Source organism: Mesoplodon mirus (genome assembly GCF_964341445.2).
Source record: "Mesoplodon mirus genome assembly, chromosome: 4".
Classification (NCBI taxonomy): Eukaryota; Metazoa; Chordata; class Mammalia; order Artiodactyla; family Ziphiidae; genus Mesoplodon; species Mesoplodon mirus.
This window is the reverse complement of record NC_138979.1, coordinates 24,980,421-24,999,292: the sequence shown is the minus strand read 5'-3', so window position 1 is coordinate 24,999,292 and position 18,872 is coordinate 24,980,421. Positions and strand designations below refer to the sequence as shown.

Here is an 18,872-nt window from a genome sequence, read left to right as displayed (position 1 = left end):
CTTGCTGACCAGAGGCCAAGCTTGAATTTAAACAAGGTGAAATCTAAATTAAGTACATACGTACAGGGCAGAGTCTCCTGTTTCTTAGACTGAGGATGCTACAGTTACTTTGGCTATGACAGGGGTTTGCTGCTAAATTTGTTTTGCCCAGGAAACCAGAGGCCCATCACTGTCTATCCATCAGACAGCCGTCACCACTCACACACTTATCAATAGTTGTTTGTTCACTCTTTGAAAAGCTATCTATTAGCACCTTAACGTGCCGAGCCTTGAGCTCCGTCCTTGGATATAAAAGTGGATAAGATCACACTGATCTACACATACGATAAGTGGGGCAAAACTTTACACACCTTGTAACAACATCCATGTCCTGGTTCTGATATTGTACCATAGTTACATAAGCTGGAACCCGTAGGGGAAGGGTAGATGTGGGTGACATTTCTGTACTATTTTTGGCAACTTCTTGTGAATTTATAATTATTTTAAGAGAAAGTTTTGAAAAAGTGAATAAGAAACAGCCCCTGACTTTAGAGCAATCAGCCAGTAGTTCAGAGAGATCCAAAGATAGAAAAGCCACGATAAGTTTATGCTGTGGGAAGGACCAAGGGGTAAGGCAGTGTCTCATCTCCCTGGTGTAGGCAGCTGGCATCGATGGATGCCTTCTGAGCAAACTCTGATCTTCCGGGGGCTCAGAATATGAGAGCAATGGCTCATTTTGTTTTCTCTGTTGTTGTTTTTAAACTTTCATAGGCTCTCCCATGGGACCCAGTAACAGGAGAGACAAGTGGGACCTCTCCAGGCTCACACAGTAGCAGCTTGGAAACCACAATTTAGGTTTTTCTGGTCCCCAAATGAAACCACTGGACTTAGGTGGATGCCCATGAGCCTGTTTAGTGTCCACCTGGCTCTTCACCAGTTGCTTCTTCTGGTTGGTCTGAGCAGAGTGAATATATTTTAAGGCTGGGGCGGGACAGCCAGGATGGGAAGGGCCTGCTGGGTCTCTCACGCCTTGGCGAGGTGCAGAAGTGAGCGCGGGTACCACGCCCAGTGCGACACCGGCGGCGCCTAGGTGCAGGTGCATTTGTCAAATACTCCGAAAAACAAATACACATCCTGAAAAAAAATAGTTTAAAGTCTTCTGATTTTCAGGGGAGAAGGAAGCAGTGGTGCTGGGCCCCCCCCGGGGAGGCAGAGTTGTACGGGCGGGTGCAGAGCGGCGCATCCTACCTCTGGGGCGATGTAGTCGGGGGTCCCGCAGAAGGTGTTGGTCCTGGCGTCCCCCAGCATGTTCTCCTTGCACATCCCGAAGTCCGCTATTTTGATGTGTCCATCTTTGTCTAACAGGATGTTATCAAGCTTCAGGTCCCTGAAAAAACAAAGCAGATTCTCACTTTAATAACACACGGTTTTGTTAACATGGACTTGCCCTGTGACGGGGGCTTGCACGTCCCATCACAGCCTGAAGGGCAGTGAGGAGGTACTTTGCTGGTCCTTCTCTCTCCTTTCAACCCCGACCCTCCATCTACAACGCTCCAGGGTCACTGCGTCTCTTGCCCAGAACTGGACGTACAGCCCCTCGTGGTCCAGGTCGGCTTTCTCTGGGCCTGGCTCTGACCGAGTTCTGTATCTTTTGTATCAATACCTGGCCCATCTCCAGAGCTCCCTCCATATTTCATGTATGAATGGCTGAGCAGGTGCCGAGATGGGGCCACATAAAGGTCACACGTTATCTCTGCAAAGTAGCATCCCTCAGTGTTAAGAGGGGCCCTCAAGAAACAAAACCTGGATGGAAAGGAATAAGCTGGTGATGAAATGTCATGGGGGCTGGTGTTTGGTGATGTGTCTGGTGTAGGGTGGTATTTAGTACTACACAACACATATACCCATCCACTTCCATCCAAGGTAGGGGTGTAGATAAAACTGACTCTTCAAGGGAATGGCTGGTTGCTGATTCCCCTTTCTGACTTGCCAACAAGTACAGCTAATATACCATGGATGAGACACAGACCTGAGGCTCTTTATCCCAGTACCTTTCCTGGGGGTGATGGAAAAGGAAGAAAGGCCTAGAAATATACTAATTTTATGCCATTTTCTAAGTATCTGTGTTTGTGGATAAATTACCCTGCACCTAATTCTAAGACCAATTAAGGAAAGCTGTTCCTAATCCAGATTAATTCTAGAATCAGAATCCATCTGATACCAGAACACCATGTCAATGACTTCCTCTCTCCTTAGAGAACCAGTATCCTCGTAAGGCAGCCCACTTCATTTTTTAGGGATATGTAAGTGGTGACGAGATTTTTAAAAAACGGGCCAAACTATGCCTCCCTGTGACTTTACCTGTTGGCCCGAGGATGCTTTCTTTACCACACATGATCGCCTGGACATTTGGAAAGTGACACCAAGCTTTCTCTTGTCTTTCCTTGACCAAGTTGAGGACCTTTATTCCTCCATACAGCATGGTATTCAGACTCTGCAACATTCTGGCCCCTACCCTGCAAATATCTCAAATTTGTCAATTTTCTTCTTCAAAGATGGTTCTCAGCATGAAACCGGTGTCTTCCAGGTATATGATCTCACAGGTGCAGATGATGGTGGCACCCTTAGCTTCTGGTCTAGTCCTCTTGCCTCTGAGCACTGTGGCTGCACTAGTTATTTTAGAAGCTCCATCACAACAATGCTTAATATGGAACTCACTGTAAACTAAAACCTCCAGGTGTCCTTTTTTCCCCCCACAGAAACTACCATTATACCATTTTCCTGTCATCCTGTACCTGCGAAATGGATTTTTTAAAAAGATAATCCAGGAACGACACTTGACATCAGTTTCTTTAAACTTGTATCGACTTTAGTCAGTGGCATTTTATGAATTCTTGTCGGTTATATAACATCCAGCTTTCTCTTCCTTTATCTGCCGTGCATTTCTGAGCTTTGTGGAAACTCCTTTAAGTCTAGGATATGTGGTGGGTGGTGGCTGCCACTGCCTTCCTTAATGAGCTAAGACGACTTGGGAGAGAAGAGCTGTTGCCTTTTCCTGCACCTCCTCTAAGAGAAGATGCTCAGAATCTCCTTCTCAACGATTCTGCTCCCAAAGGGCCTGGCAGGTAGCTCTGTCTCCTCCGCCCCTGTTGATTGAGCCACAGGTGGAGGCCTGACTCAGTGCATCAGCTTTTCTTCTTGGGGAAAACTTGCTGAGGTTGCAACATGATGGCACTAGTCCGTCTCGGCTGGGTGTCTGATGCGTAGGGCTGCTGTGGCGCGCCCTCCACCATGCCCTTGGAGGGGACAGAAAACCAGCCTGTGAAAGAAGAGACTGAAGTGGCTCGGCCAAGAGTAGAGACAGAGGCCCCGTGAACCTGAAGAACAACCCAGCCAATGAGAGAGGAGCCACTTGGGTTCTGATGGGCCTGCATTCTTGGTTCTGCTTTCTCGGTGAGGCTTAGCTTCTGCTGAAGCAAAGGTTTCAGTGGTTGTATGATGCTTGTAATCAATACCCGTATCCTAAAGTCCCGTCACCATTTGCTTTATCTCCTTGGTTACACTCTAAGCTTCACGAGGGTGGAATGCGTATTGCTTGGTACTTGCCGTGCTGTGATGCTCTGACGTGAGTGTAGCATGTGTTTCTATCATTCCATAACCATCTGAGTGAATTCCTCACCAACCAGTGACCACCTCACCACCAGCGAGTATCAGCTACAATTAAGTCCCAAGTAATGGTTCCCTTTTGTTGCTTTCTCACCTTCTGTGAGTAAATTAGCCAGAGGACGTGAGCATGGGATGCAGTTCTGTTTTGGTGCAGAGATGCTGCTAGCAGGTGTTCCCCAGAGCTGACCTCTTGCGTCTGGGCCAGGTTGCTGACCTCTGTCACTAATGCATCAATGATGGTTTCTGTCTGACCAGGCGCATGGATACCTCCAGGATACGTGAATGTGTGTCTCACATTCAGATCGGTTTCGGTTCTGTTTCTCCCATCCTAACTCAAATGCTGTCGCACTTTCAATATTAGGACTGAAGACTTCCAGTATGTCTAAGTCTTCTCCATAGGCAGGGCTTCTGCCTTGTTCCTTCATTTTAATTAAATCCACTTTCATTGTGACTTATGGATAATATTCCAGTAAGTCCAATTATAGGTCATATTTAACTCCTTATGCTAACATGGCAGGTTCACTTCCTAATCCACACTCTATGCAACAGTGATATCATTTTGAGTTTCTGCTATATGAAACATATTTGCATCATTTACAGCCACATATGTATGTTCCTAGAAAGTTGGCTGAAGGATGGTTTTAGGATCATCACTAGGGAGCCAGATATGCAGCTGCAGTACTGTACATAGCTCAGAAGGATAATGAACATAATATCTAATATTGGAATTTCTTTCACATGCATTTTATCCTTTGATTCTCACAATAGCCCTTTGATCTGGAATCACTATTTTTATTCATAATTATCTAATGGAAAACAAAGGCTCTTAAAATTATACAATCTATCCCAGCAAATCCAGGCTTTACCCTCTTTTACATCCCCTTAAACCAAGCTCACCCGGTCTTTCACATTGAACTGGTCTTGCTCAGATACCTAGAGTCTTCTGTGATTGCGAGGGTACATTTTAGTCAATTCTAAAAATGAATGTTCTCTAGGCCTCAAGCTAGGAAAGCTTCATGTTCAATTTCCAATCCACCCTCTAAAGTGGGTAGGGTGTCTACAGGGCTGGGAGAGAGGAGGTCATTGAAGCTTTGAGAGATCTAAGTCAGAAGGGGAAAGGTCCAGAAGGCCTGCCATGCAGAGCCAGACACCCTGAGGGGCAGGAAGGGATGAAGGCAGAGGAAGACAAACTGGAGAAGCCACAGGACCCAAAGGCCAGAGTGTTCACAGGTCCCTCACAGGACACCAGGACCCAGAAAGGGCCTTCAGGGTCCAGGTCACATGGCATGGCTCTTGGAAGCACCCATCTGCTCAAAGGGCTGCACATCAGGGCATCAGGTACAACCGAGAATTCACTGGAAGCCTTTCTTTCCATTGTGTTGTCAACATAGCAAAGCTTCTCCATTTGGAAGAGGCAAAGTGGGAGCCAGAAGAAACAGCTTCCAAATCCAAGTTTTATTACTAAGTAGCTCAGCCAAGCCATGTCTCCTCTCTGATCCTTTAATGACTCATCCATAAAATGGGTACAGTGATGCCTGCCTTGCTTATCCCACAGAACTTGTGAGCATCCAATGAGATCATCCACATGAAAGCATTTGTAAGTAGTTTCAAATGTATGGGTTGGGTCCAGTGTCATCGATCAAAGATCATCTTAAGGTCCATTTCAGTTCTAATATTTCTAAGACTTGAGATTCTAGATTCTGCTTCTTCTATGTTTGCATATTTTCCAGCTCCTTGGTTTTACATGTAACCTAAGCCAGGGCTGAGGCATCTTTTAAGATGCCACCACTTTTACGATTCCACCAGTAATGGTAGATGATTGATGTTGCCACCTGCTTCTCTACATCTCTTGGCCTCAATTCTTGTGACTGCCAACAACAGCTTTTCCAGAAAACTTGGACGCAATTTGTTTAATATTCCTCCACTCGACCTCCTTACTCCTATTTCTGTGCCTTTTCTGGAGTCACTTCTTCCATTTATAAAGCCTCTCCCCCTTTAAAAAAAAATCCTCTTTCTGATAGGAACTTTTTGTTGGCATACCCTCACCCATTTCTGATGATACCTTCATTATTCTTCCCTTTGGCACTTACTTTTTTTTTAAAATAAACTTATTTATTTTATTTATTTATGTTTGGCTGCGTTGGGTCTTCATTGCTGCATGTGAGTTTTCTCTAGCTGTGGTGAGCGGGGGCTACTCTTCGTTGTGGTGTACAGGCTTCTCATTGTGGTGGCTTCTCTTGTTGCGGAGCATGGGCTCTAGGCGTGCGGGCTTCAGTAGTTGTGGCTCATGGGCTTCAGTAGTTGTGGCTCACGGGCTCTAGAGTGCAGACTCAGTAGTTGGGGCGCACAGGCTTAGTTGCTCCGTGGCATGTGGCATCTTCCCGGACCAGGGCTTGAACCCGTGTCCCCTGCATTGGAAGCGGATTCTTAACCACGGTGCCACCAGGGGAGTCCTGGCACTTACTTTTAATTAGAATCTTATTCACTTAGACATTTTTTAGAGTATGCTGTTTGTGTCTTTTCATGTACTTACATTTTACCTCCATAAAAACCCAAAATAAAAATCCAGAAAGTGGCTTAATTATGGATCCAGAGGTTGGGACTTCGATAGCTTTTGCATCCACCACAATGCTTAACCAAGGCTGTGTGTTTAGTGGCTGGTCCGTCTTCGTTACCAGTTGTAGTGGGTTTAGTGGTGCCCCCTGCCAAAGATATTTATGTCCTAGTTCCTGGAATCTTGTGAGTGAGACCTTATTTGGAAAAAGGGTATTTCTAGATGTAATGAAGTTAAGGATCTTGAAATTAGATCATCTTGGATTATCTGGGTGGTCCCTAAATCCAATGTCAAGTATCCTTGTAAGAGACATACAGGGAAGACACAGGGAGAAGAGAAGGCCCTGTGAAGACTGAGGCAGAGATTGGAGTGATCTCAAGCCCAGGAACACCTGGGGCCATCAAAAACTGGAGGGGGCAAGGAAGGATCCTCCCCTAGAGCCTGCAGAGGGAGTGTGGCCCTGCTGACACCTTGATTTTGGACCTCTGGACTCCAGAGCTGTGAGGGAATAAATTCTATTGGCTTAAGCCATCAGGTTTGTGCTAATTTCTTACGGCAACCCTTCAAAACTAATATGATAATCATTAGTGGTCAGAAAAAGGAAACTAATAGAATCCCCTTGTTAATTCAGTGGCCCAACAAAAAGTTTAGGCCAGTAAAGTTACAATGGGCAGTTGAATAATTTCTTAAGGCCAATCTTAGTGTCAGTGTACCTGCTGGATGACCTCCCCCAGTTTTAATTATTCCATGTCTTTCAAGGATCTCCTACCACCTCAGTGAGTACACTGCTAAATAAACCCAGGATTCTTTCTTTGTGGTGCATAAGAAGCCTTAGAAAATATTTCTCATGGATGTAGTAAGAGCTCTAAAATGGGTACAATTTATGATATTAAAGACACTTATGGACCCTCATTGGTCTTTGTCCTGAGTGTCAATAATTTACAAGATGAAATAAAAGAAACATCGTGATGTGGAGAAAGAGACTATACTGGGGCATGTGGGGTTTGGTTGCATGAAGTCCCTTTTAGCCCTGAGATCTCTCTTCTCTCCAATCTTCCTAACTTTTCCTCCCTCTTTCCTATCCATCCATCCCACACAATCTACTGAGTGTCTCAGTATAGGTATATCTTAGGGATATTGCAGGCATTACAGATATAAATAGGAAAACAACCACGGAATCTGATCAGGGTTTTCAGTGTTCTGGTGAGTATTTCTCACTTTCCTGAAGATTAAAGAATGGTATAAAACAGATTTTTAATCTATTGTTTTATAGATAGCCCCCGCTCCCCCAAATACAAAAGTATATCCAAAGGATGCCAAAGAGACAGCTTAAGAAAAATGAGTTCCAAAACCTCCCCTAAGTCTTTAGTTCTGGGCTGTAAATGGGGCAGCCCTCACTTGCCTGTACCCTCTGGACACGGAGAGGTTTCCCTAAGTGAATTTTCAGCCTATTCTGTAAGTACCAAAGCCCAGTACTGGCCATCCCAGACGGAATGCTTCTGGACTGTATTATACACAGTTTGCCATCTTCAACAATCTGTGTGGAGCATCACTTAGCCTGTACCGATGACTCCGGTCATTCCTGTGAGCATCTGCTGCAGAAAAGCACGTGATCCCACTGTCTCGGGGCCTTGAGGTTGTCCTGCATCTTCCCTTTATGTCGGTTCTCAGCTTTCCTTGTCACCAGTGGTCACTGTGTAGGCCTCCAGCTGCTCAGCCAGCATCCTGTCCAGCTCCTTCCTTCCTTTTTTTTTTTTGTTTTCTTCAATATACACCCCCACCCTGCCCAATCTACAGTGAGTCGGAAACGGGACAACTAAGCCTTTGAAGATCTGTATAAGTAAGTGTCAACTGTGCTTTGAGAGAAGTAAGGAGACTGAAGTACATTAGCTTTCATCCAAGAAGGATGTGAAATGATGGTGTCCAATAGATTCTGGACAGACCTCCACTCAAGAAAGAGGGCACACATGGCAACCTGGGCATGCGGACAAGGTGTAGGCTTGTAGGTTTGCGCAGGTGTGTTTGTTCAAGGAAGGCCTCCCCTCCTCCCTCACCCGAAAGGAGGACATTCAATATGCAAATACAGGCAAGAAGGAGAGATACAAAAGACAGAAGAAAGAAAGCAACAATAAGAGGCCAAAGAGAAAGTAACGGAAGGAAATGAGGCAAAAGGTAGGAGAGAGGGAGAACAACAGGACTGCAATAAAGAACAAAATGAGATCAGAGCCTTATTGCTTTTGAGAGCGGAATTTCTTACTTGGTTGGTAAATCACTCTCCGTGCTGTCACTCTGGGCAGGAAGCCCGGGTGTGGAACTTTCTGCCACAGAAGCACACTGACCACTTCATGTCACTCAAGCACAGTGATGAAATCACCTGGACCAGGAAATCCAGTTATCCCAGTACTTGTTTCCAAAGAGTAAAATTTACCTGTAGACTATTCCTTTGGAATGAAGGAACTGCAGACCAAGAATGATTTCAGCAGCATAGAACCTGAGGGAAGGAAAATCAAGGCTCAACATGAATGTTTACTAGGAAGAAAAATTCCCCTTTTTATATAGTGAGTGTGCAGCGCTCTGCTAAATGTGCACATGGAATTTTGTTTAATCAGAACAAAAGGAAGATATCATCCATTCTACACATCCAGCTTCAGCCCTGAGAGAATGAAATGGAGCTGGTATATTTAGCCCTACCCGCATCTAGGGCTTATTCTTATATTGTAAACTATAATGGTCAAACTGTCATTTTTTTTCTTTGCTAATAGAACATTCAAAAACACTAAATGTAATAATAGGGAAATAGTTTTCCCTTTTATTTTAAAATCTACTTGGACCCCTCAGACCTGTCTGCAGGGCATTCCACATAGACCTGACTTCTTCCTGTGTAAGAAGTGCAGCCTGAGAGGAGGAGGAATGCACACAGGCAGACCTCAGGGATCTCACGAGTTCGGTTCCAGACCACCGCAATACAGCGAGTCACACGAGTTTTTTTGGTTTCCCAGTGCGTATAAAATTATGTTGACACTACAGTGTCGCCTATGAAGCACGCAATAGTATTATGTCTAAAAAAAATGTACATATCTTAATTAAATACTTGTGAACTATACTTCAGTTAAAAAAATATGGCTAGGGCTTCCCTGGTGGTGCAGTGGTTGAGAGTCTGCCTGCCGATGCAGGGGACACGGGTTCGTGCCCCGGTCCGGGAAGATCCCACATGCAGCGGAGCGGCTGGGCCCGTGAGCCATGGCTGCTGAGCCTGCGTGTCCGGAGCCTGTGCTCCGCAACGGGAGAGGCCACAGCAGTGAGAGGCCCGCATACTGCAAAAAAAAAAAAAAAAAAAAATATGGCTAAAAGGCGCTAACCATCGTCTGGCAACACAGAGCTGCCACAAACCTTCCTTTATAAAAAAACAAAGTATCTGCAAAGCATGATAAAGTGAAGTGCAATCAAACGAGATACGCCTGTATTAGAAGCTGGGAGGTGATACCTTGCTCTCCACCTTCAAAGATGACAGACTCAAAGGAGGCGAGTTTACAGGAGGATTAAAGTTAGAGATAGGGGAGAACTTCCTGCAAGTGAGGTCTGCTGGATCTTGGAGAAGAGCGCAGAAACCCCTTCCTGGGACGCAGTGAGGACAGATAGATAGCACGTGTCTGCGATGGCTTTCACGCCTTACACACCTGGAAGGGACCCCGAGCATCCTTTCTAGCAGAAAAATACCCGATGATTTCTGTGCTGCAGGAATCTCATAAAATTATCTCCGGGCACTTGGCCGATGGTTCCTGGAAGCAACGAGATTGGTGGCGTACTACCCACTGGATTCGACAAAACAGCTGCTTCAGCTGGGGTTTCTGTAGGAGCTCGTGGAAAAGTGTGTCTCTCAACACAGCTCGATCTGAACCCCTCCGAGTGTTCATTAGGGGTGAGTGAGGTTACTGAGCATACAGCAAGCAAGGCTAGTGTGCACCCACCCTTTTAAGCGGAGCCAGGGGCACAGTTTTCTCGTGTTTGGCCGTCTCAGTGGTTTGATGACTCAGGAAAGAGGGCCTGATGGAGGAAGGGGGCGGGGCTTCTGCGGGACGCAGCTGCAGTCCTACCTAGTAAACCCACCCTGCTCGATTTCCCCAGTGCCTGGAGTGGCTTGATGCCAAAGAAGGAGAATGTATTCTCAAGAGAGAGCAAATGTCTCTTCCTAATTCTCCTGCCCCCAGAGCTGTTTGATGCCTTCACACTGAGCTTCCCTTGAAAGGCCTCCACAAAGCCCCATCCAGTGACCGCCTTGCCCATCTGTGCTCCATTTGACTTCTATTCAAGGGGCAAATATTGCTTCTGGGTTCACATGATTTAGAAGCCTGATGAAGTGGGGTGGCTCCTTAAGAAACTAAGTAGTTGATCTCGCGGCAGAGAAATGAAATAAAAGCGACTTGAATTTAAGCTTCACAAGCTGGGAAAACAGTTGCCTCATTGGATGTGTTCCTGGGGTCACCTCGCCCTGGGGTTTAGGCCCACACTGAGTGAGAAACAGGAAAAGTGCCACGTGGGGAAAAGCATGGTGCAGGCACAGTGGACCCCAGTCCCTGACAAGACCAGTGGGAACCCCCCAACCCTTCAAGGGCTCTTACGTGGCTCTGCAAAGATCGAACTTGTGGCAGCTCTGGATGTGGTACATTAAGTCTCCTCCGTTGAGATACTCCATCACAAAAAAGAGGTTTTCCTGCGGAAAGACACAACCATCCCAACTGTGAGCTTCTTTAAAATAAGAAAACGAGGATTACTTTTTAAATGGATTTCATTATTTCAGAGGAACCAATTCTGTCTTGAAATCCCTTATAAAAAGGCTGGCAAGACAATTTACCGGATCTGTATAGCATTTCTGAACCCCAAGAAACCTGGGGGATCCAGGAGGAGTATGTGTGATGTTTGCTAGGATGCCTGGATGCTAGCGTGCAGCAGATGGGGCACAGCACGAGGGAGGGTCCACCCGGACTTGAACACCCGACAGTGGGATGGTCTTGGGCACTTAATGGGTGCTGGCTGTATACCTACTGAAATTGACAGTGTGTAGATGGTAAAGAGTACAAACCGGGGGCTCTGACTACAGGGGCAGGGCTTGAAAGCGTTCACTCGTTCAACACTCAGTAAGTAGTTCTGAATGTATTCTTCGGGCATGGCCAGAGCAAGAGTGGGCATGCTCATGCGTGCCTCGTCCATCCAAGATGGAGACAGCCCTGCCTTCAGGGAGCTCACAGTCAAGTCTGGGCTTACTTCCCTCCAGTCCTGACCTCACTAAGCTGTGCTGCTCCTAACAGGACGCCATGCATGTTGTTAGAGCCACTGCCCCTGAACGGCAGCTGTCAAAAGCAAGGCTGAGTGGTCTTCGGACCGTGGTCGAAGTATCAGAGGGGGCTGATTCCAGGGAGCCTGAGCTCCTCCATGGTGTGAGACAAGAGTTCCTCAATAGGTATATTTATGACCCTTGGAGCACCCTGATTTTGAGAGTCCTCGTGAACCACAGAATTAGTAATCTGCTCAGTTGGCGTGGAGACAGTTGGGACAGACGGGACTCAAGCCAACTGTTAGGATAATGGGCTTTGCCCTTACTCAGACCCGAGTTCAGATTTCCTCTATTAGTGACCTTGAAGTTACTTAACCTCTCCTGAGCCTCATATTTTTCATCTGCAAAATGGAAGAAGTAATATTCCTACTTCATAGGGTTGTCGTGAGTGGTAAATGAGATGACCTATGTGGAAAGCTAGCTCAGCACTGGCACTCAGCCTGCACTTCAGAACTGGTAGCTGTTGTCATAGTAAACAATTTAAAAGCCAGTCAAAAGAACTAAACAAATGGAGAGAGATTCCACATTCATAAATAGGAAGACAATATTGCCAAGATGTCAGTGCCTCCGAACTTGACCTACAGATTGTCTACAATCCCAGTCAAAATCCCAGTGAGTTACCTGGTGGGTATCGACAAAACTGACTCTAAAGGTTACATGGAGGAGAGGCAAAAGACCCAGGATAGCCAACAACATGTTGAAGAAGAACAAAACTGGAGGACTGACCTTACCCGACTTCAAGACTTACTATAAAACTACCGTAATCAAGATGGTGGTATCGGTGAAAGACCAGACCAATAGATCAAAGGAACAGAAAAACCTAGAAACAGACCCATGTAAATATAGTCAACTGATCGTTGACAAAGGAGAAAATGCAATACAATGGAGCAAAGACGGTCTCTTCAAGAAATGGTGCTGATCATCACTGTATATTATCGTATTTCCACATTTCTTAATTTTCATTTGCACGTCAGAAAAACAAACACCCAGCAGATACTTCTCAGAGAAAGGAACCGCACAGTCCTGTGGATCTTGAAAGAAGGACGAAAACAGGGAGTTAGATCTCCTCCAACAAGTTAAATCTCCTCCAGCGCTATCTTTCTGTTCCAGTCAGAGCTGGGAGAAAATGCAAAGCAGGCAAAGCGAGGGGAATGTGGGCTTGTGACACGTGTTATTCCAGCAAAGACCCTCTTTTTTTTTTTTTTTTTTTTTGCGGTACGTGGGCCTCTCACTGTTGTGGACTCTCCCATTGTGGAGCACAGGCTCCGGACGCGCAGGCTCAGCGGCCATGGCTCACGGGCCCACCTGCTCCACGGCATGTGGGATCTTCCCAGACCGGGGCGCGAACCCGTGTCCCCTGCATCAGCAGGTGGACTCTCAACCAGTGCGCCACCAGGGAAGCCCCAAGACCCTCTTCTTAATGCCGGTGATACATTAACTGATGCAAATGATTCTTCTGGGTGGAGTGAGAGTTGAAGTTGTGATGCTGGTGGGGGGTGGGTAGGGTGGGGATAGGATGGTCCAAAACTGCCCTGGACTTAGAATTTGTCAACAGCTCCTGGCACAGCATCTGCAGAGAGGAAATTCTCACCTCTGTGTGTCTCTAACTAGCTGTGTGATCAGGTAAATCATACCATCCCTGGGCCTCAGTCTCAACCTCTGAGAAATGAGACGTATTGGTGAGACCCTTTGACCAAATTCCTCTTTACTAGCCTAAAGATGCCCTGATTTTCACCTTAATTTCTCTACCTTTTTCTTGGAGGAAAATATGAAATTCACAAACTTTGGTTATTGAGCACATGACAAGACCTATGTAGCGCTTCCCAGATGATAAAACACATGTTGGTAAGAAGGTGTTATGCTGCAAAATTCTTGAGAAATCTTTGTCCAGAAGCAGTGTGTATTGGAAGTAAACTGAAAGGTATAGAGATAAGCCTTCTCTCTGAACCTTCTTCCACAGAGGTCAGCATTATGGCTGGGTTCGTTATGACCTACCATGATGCCCCAAAGAAGGTCACAAAATAGAGGCCAGAAGGCTTCCTCCCGTTTAATTAGTCTCCTGGTTATGCTAATAGAGTTTGGCTAGTTGTGGGCAAATACCTCTGTGTGTCACGTTCCTGACTGCTTTAACATCTAAATTAATCCCACCATGCACCGAGGGCTGAAAAGCAGAATGGGTTAGGAGAGAATGGGTCAGCGCTGTTTTGTAGACCAGAGTGTCAGGTGAATCACTTTTTGATTGGTCTTGGTGTTCTGTTTCGGAATCGTGTGTTTCTTTCTCTAAGAAAGATCTCGAGCACCCCTGCTTAGAGAGGAGTATGTATTATTTCTGATTTCGGAAAAGAGTCCAAACAAAGGATTAAAACTCAGTAACTTCTAGGATTTACCCTCCCAGTCCAAGCACCTGGTGAGTTTTTTACTTTGCCTACTTGGGCGGCAAAACATAGCATTTTGTCAAGTAGCTCCAGGAAAAGTGAATTTTAAAAGAGGAAGGTTGCCTTACTCAGGGTGTTCCCTCCTGCAGGGAAATGGCTAAGGTTCTTATTAATGAAACAGTAAAACACTGAGCTTATTTCCATCCTGTCCGTGAAGTCAGTTTTACTTGGGGTTTGACAGTACAATGATTACAGCCACTGGAAGAAGTGATTCATTGAATAACGCTGAAGAACCTCTCGCTAACAAGCAAGCATTTGATACATCATTCAACAATACTTATTTATCTCTCAGCTCTCCAGTTTGCAAATACACCTATGGCATACATGCCGTTCTGTATGCCAGACCCATAAAAACAAGAGAGTCAGAGTTAGTTATTGCTTTGCTGTGATTTTCTGGCAACCGAAGGAAATAATCAATGCTGATATTCTAGAGATAGATGGGTATTCAGAGCTCTGTGGCTCTTTTTTTTCCCCTTTAATAAAGGTATTTATTCTTGCAAAGTCATTTAAATATATATACTGAGTTCTTTCAAAAATTGAAAGTAGCAAAGGATTCTGTGTTTGTGTACAAAGTACTGTATTTTCCAAAGTGTCTACAAATATCTTTCATCACTTGGCTGATAGAATGGTATATTTTCTTCTCCTATGTACTTACAAAAATATGACAGGCCACTTTAGGGGGCCTCTAACATCTAAATTGCTTTGTATTCATTTTCTTTGTAAAATCTCTATATGAAATTTAGCCATGAAAGCGATTTATACTGGTAAAAAGGAGGAAGCAGGTAAAAGCTATATACAGAAATACAAATACTTAGTTTGCCAATCTAAGCGCTGGAAAAAAAATCATCTTTCAGATGGCAGATATGTACTAATCCCAGTGGTTTTCAAGGCCAAATCCTTTAAATCATTATGGTCTAAATTCAACCAAGATATTGCCTTTGAATCTCTACTTTGTGGATCCCACCCTTGTTACTAACACTGCCGATGTCCTGAGTCTGGACTAGTGTCATACTGGAGGTGAGTCTCCTTCAGATTGACCACTACCTCCAAGGAGGTTTACATCTTTACTTCTACTTATTGTCCCCCACCAAGCAAAGGTTTAGTTTGGAATTGCAAATTGTGCGAGCTGCATTCTTGACATCCACAGCTCTGTGGTGGGGATGCATTACAGGCGCTTCCTGTGTAGAGGAAGAGCACAGAGCTGGGGTCCAGGCTGCCCAAGCCAGGAGCTTACAGAACCAGCCAGGGCTCCACGTGGGGACGGAGCTTGCACCCTGATGGCACACCTGCAGGGCACCTGGACACGGGCTCACCCAAACCCCCTGCTGCTACATGCACACAGCCTGTGTCAGTGTGGTCATTGACACTCTATGTCTTAGGTATGCATGTAATTTAGAAGGCTGGAGCCACTCCAAATCTGGAGTACTTGATCTATTCCTTCCTTGTTTAGTGAGCTATAAGCTAAAACACCCTAGAAAACAGGTTTATTTCCTTTTTCATAAAGAATAAGCCATCAGACTTGAGGACACGGGGAGGGGGAAGGGTAAGCTGGGACGAAGTGAGAGAGTGGCATGGGCATATATTTACTACCAAATATAAAATAGATCGCTAGTGGGAAGCAGCCGCATAGCACAGGGAGATCAGCTCGGTGCTTTGTGACCACCTAGATGGGTGGGATAGGGAGGGTGGGAGGGAGACGCAAGAGGGAGGAGATATGGGGATATGTGTGTGCATATAGCTGATTCACTTTGTTATACAACAGAAACTAAAAGCCATCAAAAAAAAAAAAAACCGAACAGATAATCACATGTATACTTTTGATATCTAAGTGTTGCATGTGTATGTGTGTGAAGGAGGGAGGGAGGAAAGGCTCTCTGCAGACCAGCAAACTCATTCATTACGGCCTGGCCTGTTTATATTTCTACTGTAAGTCTAATTAGTAAAACTCTGCCTTTGATAGATTCATTAGTACCTGTCAGAAATAATGTGCCTGAGCTTCTAGAGGTTTGCACCTGCACCGGGAACTTGGGCTCAGTTGGTATTTTCTGGTTTAACTGTCCCACGGGGTCATCTTGCATTAACTAGCAAATTATTTTCTTCCATAACGGAAGTACAAACAGTGATCCATTTCACGAATTTTAAAATTGTTTTCCCTGATACGACTGGGTCTCTACTAAGAGGCAATAGAGCAGTTAGGCTGATGGACTTTGCTACCAAACTGCCCAAGGGTGAATCCTGGTTCCCTTGTCTGACAGTTGTTTGACCTGTGGTGCCTCTGACCCCTGTAGGGGCCACCTCAATTTCCTTGTCTGTAAAATGGGGATAATAATAGTCTCTACTTCAGAAGGTTGCTATGAAGATTAAATGAGCTACAATACGCAACGTGCCTAGAACATGGACTAGCACATAGTAAATGCTTTATAAACATCAGCTGTTATTATATTTATGACCACAGTTATTGTATACAATATACATACAATGCATGTTGAGAAATATATATTCCCAAACACAGAGGGGTCCCTGGAACAGACTAGGTTTTAACATAAAAGGCAAGTTTTAAGGAATACGGTTTTGATGTGAAAATGACCCTACTCTGCTGAAGATTTTAAAGTTACTAAATTGTCACTACGACAAAGAGAAAAAGATACACAAGAAAGATGAAATACTCAAAAAATCCTACCTCTGGGTGCCTTGAATGATATAACTAGAAACGACTCTTTTCTTCTTATAATGCTTTTGTGTATTTTCCAATTTTTAAAGTAGAGAATGGACTTGAGGATATGGGGAGGGGGAAGGGTAAGCTGTGACAAAGTGAAAGAGCGGCATGGACATATATACACTACCAAACGTAAGGTAGATAGCTAGTGGGAAGCAGCCGCATAGCACAGGGAGATCAGCTCGGTGCTTTGGGACCGCCTGGAGGGGTGGGATAGGGAGGGTGGGAGGGAGACGCAAAAGGGAGGGGATATGGGAACATATGTATATGTATAACTGATTAAATTTGTTATAAAGCAAAAAATAAATAAAGTATGTTTTGGTGTAATTACTTTTATAATTAGGGAAAATGTTAAAAGAATTTTCCCTAAGAATTTATAAGTGAGTGAGTTTTCTATCACTGGATGTTTGTAATGGTGTAGATTCTCAATATGTGCCATGGGGGTTTGCTATCTGGCATGGAAATATCGATTCATGTCTGATGTAAAGTAAGATGCTATCTTTTTTAGTTCCCCGAAGTTGAAACTGGCAGGCTTAAGTATTAGGAACAAGCATGACCAGGTACAGGGGGGTAGAGTCATGTGATAAAATACTTTCAACATCACTTTTAATCACCATAATACAAACAGAGTAATTCTTTTTAAAAAGAATAACAAAAATCTAAAAACGGAAGCATCACTAAAGTAAAATCTTACATTTACAATATGAAAGATGATTAATACAAGATTAAAGTGATAGATTTAACAAAATCAGTGGTGTGATTCTCACAGGGCTGTGTTTGCATATATGAATGTCCTAGAGAAATTAAAAGCCCTAGGGCTGTCAAAATATCAGTGTTTCAAACATGAGATCATTCTTTAGAAGGACATTTTGTGAATGGATATTCTAGTAAAGGGGAAATGTAAAGAGGACTCAGTTATTCTAATATGATGTAGCTTCTACCCTGATTTCTCCTTAATATGATTACATTTGCTTTTAATAAGAGAATGAAAATAAAGAACATGGAAAATTATTTAGTAACGATGACTATTCAGTATAGCTAGTCAAGTACTGAACCAATAAGGGAACTGTTGCCAAATGTGCATACATTATTGGATAAGTGAGAACTCTGTAGCATTAAAGATTTTATAATTTTATCAAACCTATAACAATGAATTTTGAAAATACATGGAGAACTTAGTAAATATCATGCACATGAGATCAGGAATATAGATTCCCTCTCCAGAAAAAATAAGAAACGGAGGAAAAGAATAATTATAGTCATTTTTTTCAGGTTTTTCCCCCAAGGCTAGTAAATTAATAAATTTTATACGAGAAGATTTGCATGTCTGAGGAAATAAAATTAGAACACCAATATTTATTAAAAACATCCAAGTATACCAGTATCCTTTTCAGAGTATCATGTGTTAAGCATATGTAATAAATGCTGTAACATCCAAGATGACAGTATTGATATAACAATATGGAAACCGGAGAGTACACGTCAACTCAACTTCGGGGTATATCCTATTTTAGCCAGTGGAAAGTGAGGGAAGGTGTGCCCTGAAGGATGAAGGCGAGTTGGTCCATATCTAAAATTAAATAATCCACATCAAGTATTTAGCCCTGTGCCTGACATAGAGTAAGAACTCCATACATAGTAACCTTTATTATGTGTATTATTGTTAGAACAAGTTAAATATGTTCTATATTCCAATATGTTCTCTCTCTATATATATCTTGAGAAACATACCTTCATAATGACCAAGAAGGTATGTGATGAATTTAGAATTCTTCCAAATCTTGTACTAGTGAAGTTGCTGAATGGGGAAAGCATCCTACCCCCTCCAGCCCCTAGCCTCCACAACAGGGAAATGCACATGTTTTGAGCTATTGGGGCATGGAATTCTGGGGTCCTAGAGATGGGATGGGAATGAGGGATGAGGGGCCATGGTGCCTTGGTCCATGGGGGAGATGCTTGGTTCTAAGGTCGAGGACATGCAATAGATAACTGATCAATTAAATGAGTTGGATTTGGTGTCTAGGTACCTTGAAATCTCAACTTTACTAAGTTTTGGATTGACAGTATGATCTAGAAAAGAGACTAGACTGTGATCAGCTAGGCTGATCACGATTGGATCTCAGTTTCCTTAGCTGCAGAATGAGAGTATCTGATGTGGTAACCTCTACAACCCCTTCCTGCTCTTAAAAT

General features: G+C 44.1%; 1 protein-coding gene across 4 annotated transcripts in view; it reads right to left on the bottom strand.

The window, feature by feature from the left end:
• The window catches only part of PRKCQ (protein kinase C theta), a gene marked incomplete at its 5' end in the record, with an annotated part of 105,556 nt that overhangs the window by 23,981 nt on the left and 62,703 nt on the right, over nt 1-18,872 (bottom strand). For all 4 annotated transcript variants that reach the window (XM_082619267.1, XM_082619268.1, XM_082619269.1 and 1 more), the window contains 3 exons: nt 1,228-1,366; nt 8,628-8,690; nt 10,819-10,910. In XM_082619267.1, the coding sequence (XP_082475393.1) occupies nt 1,228-1,366; nt 8,628-8,690; nt 10,819-10,910 (294 nt within the window). The remainder of the gene's footprint in view (nt 1-1,227; nt 1,367-8,627; nt 8,691-10,818; nt 10,911-18,872) is intronic.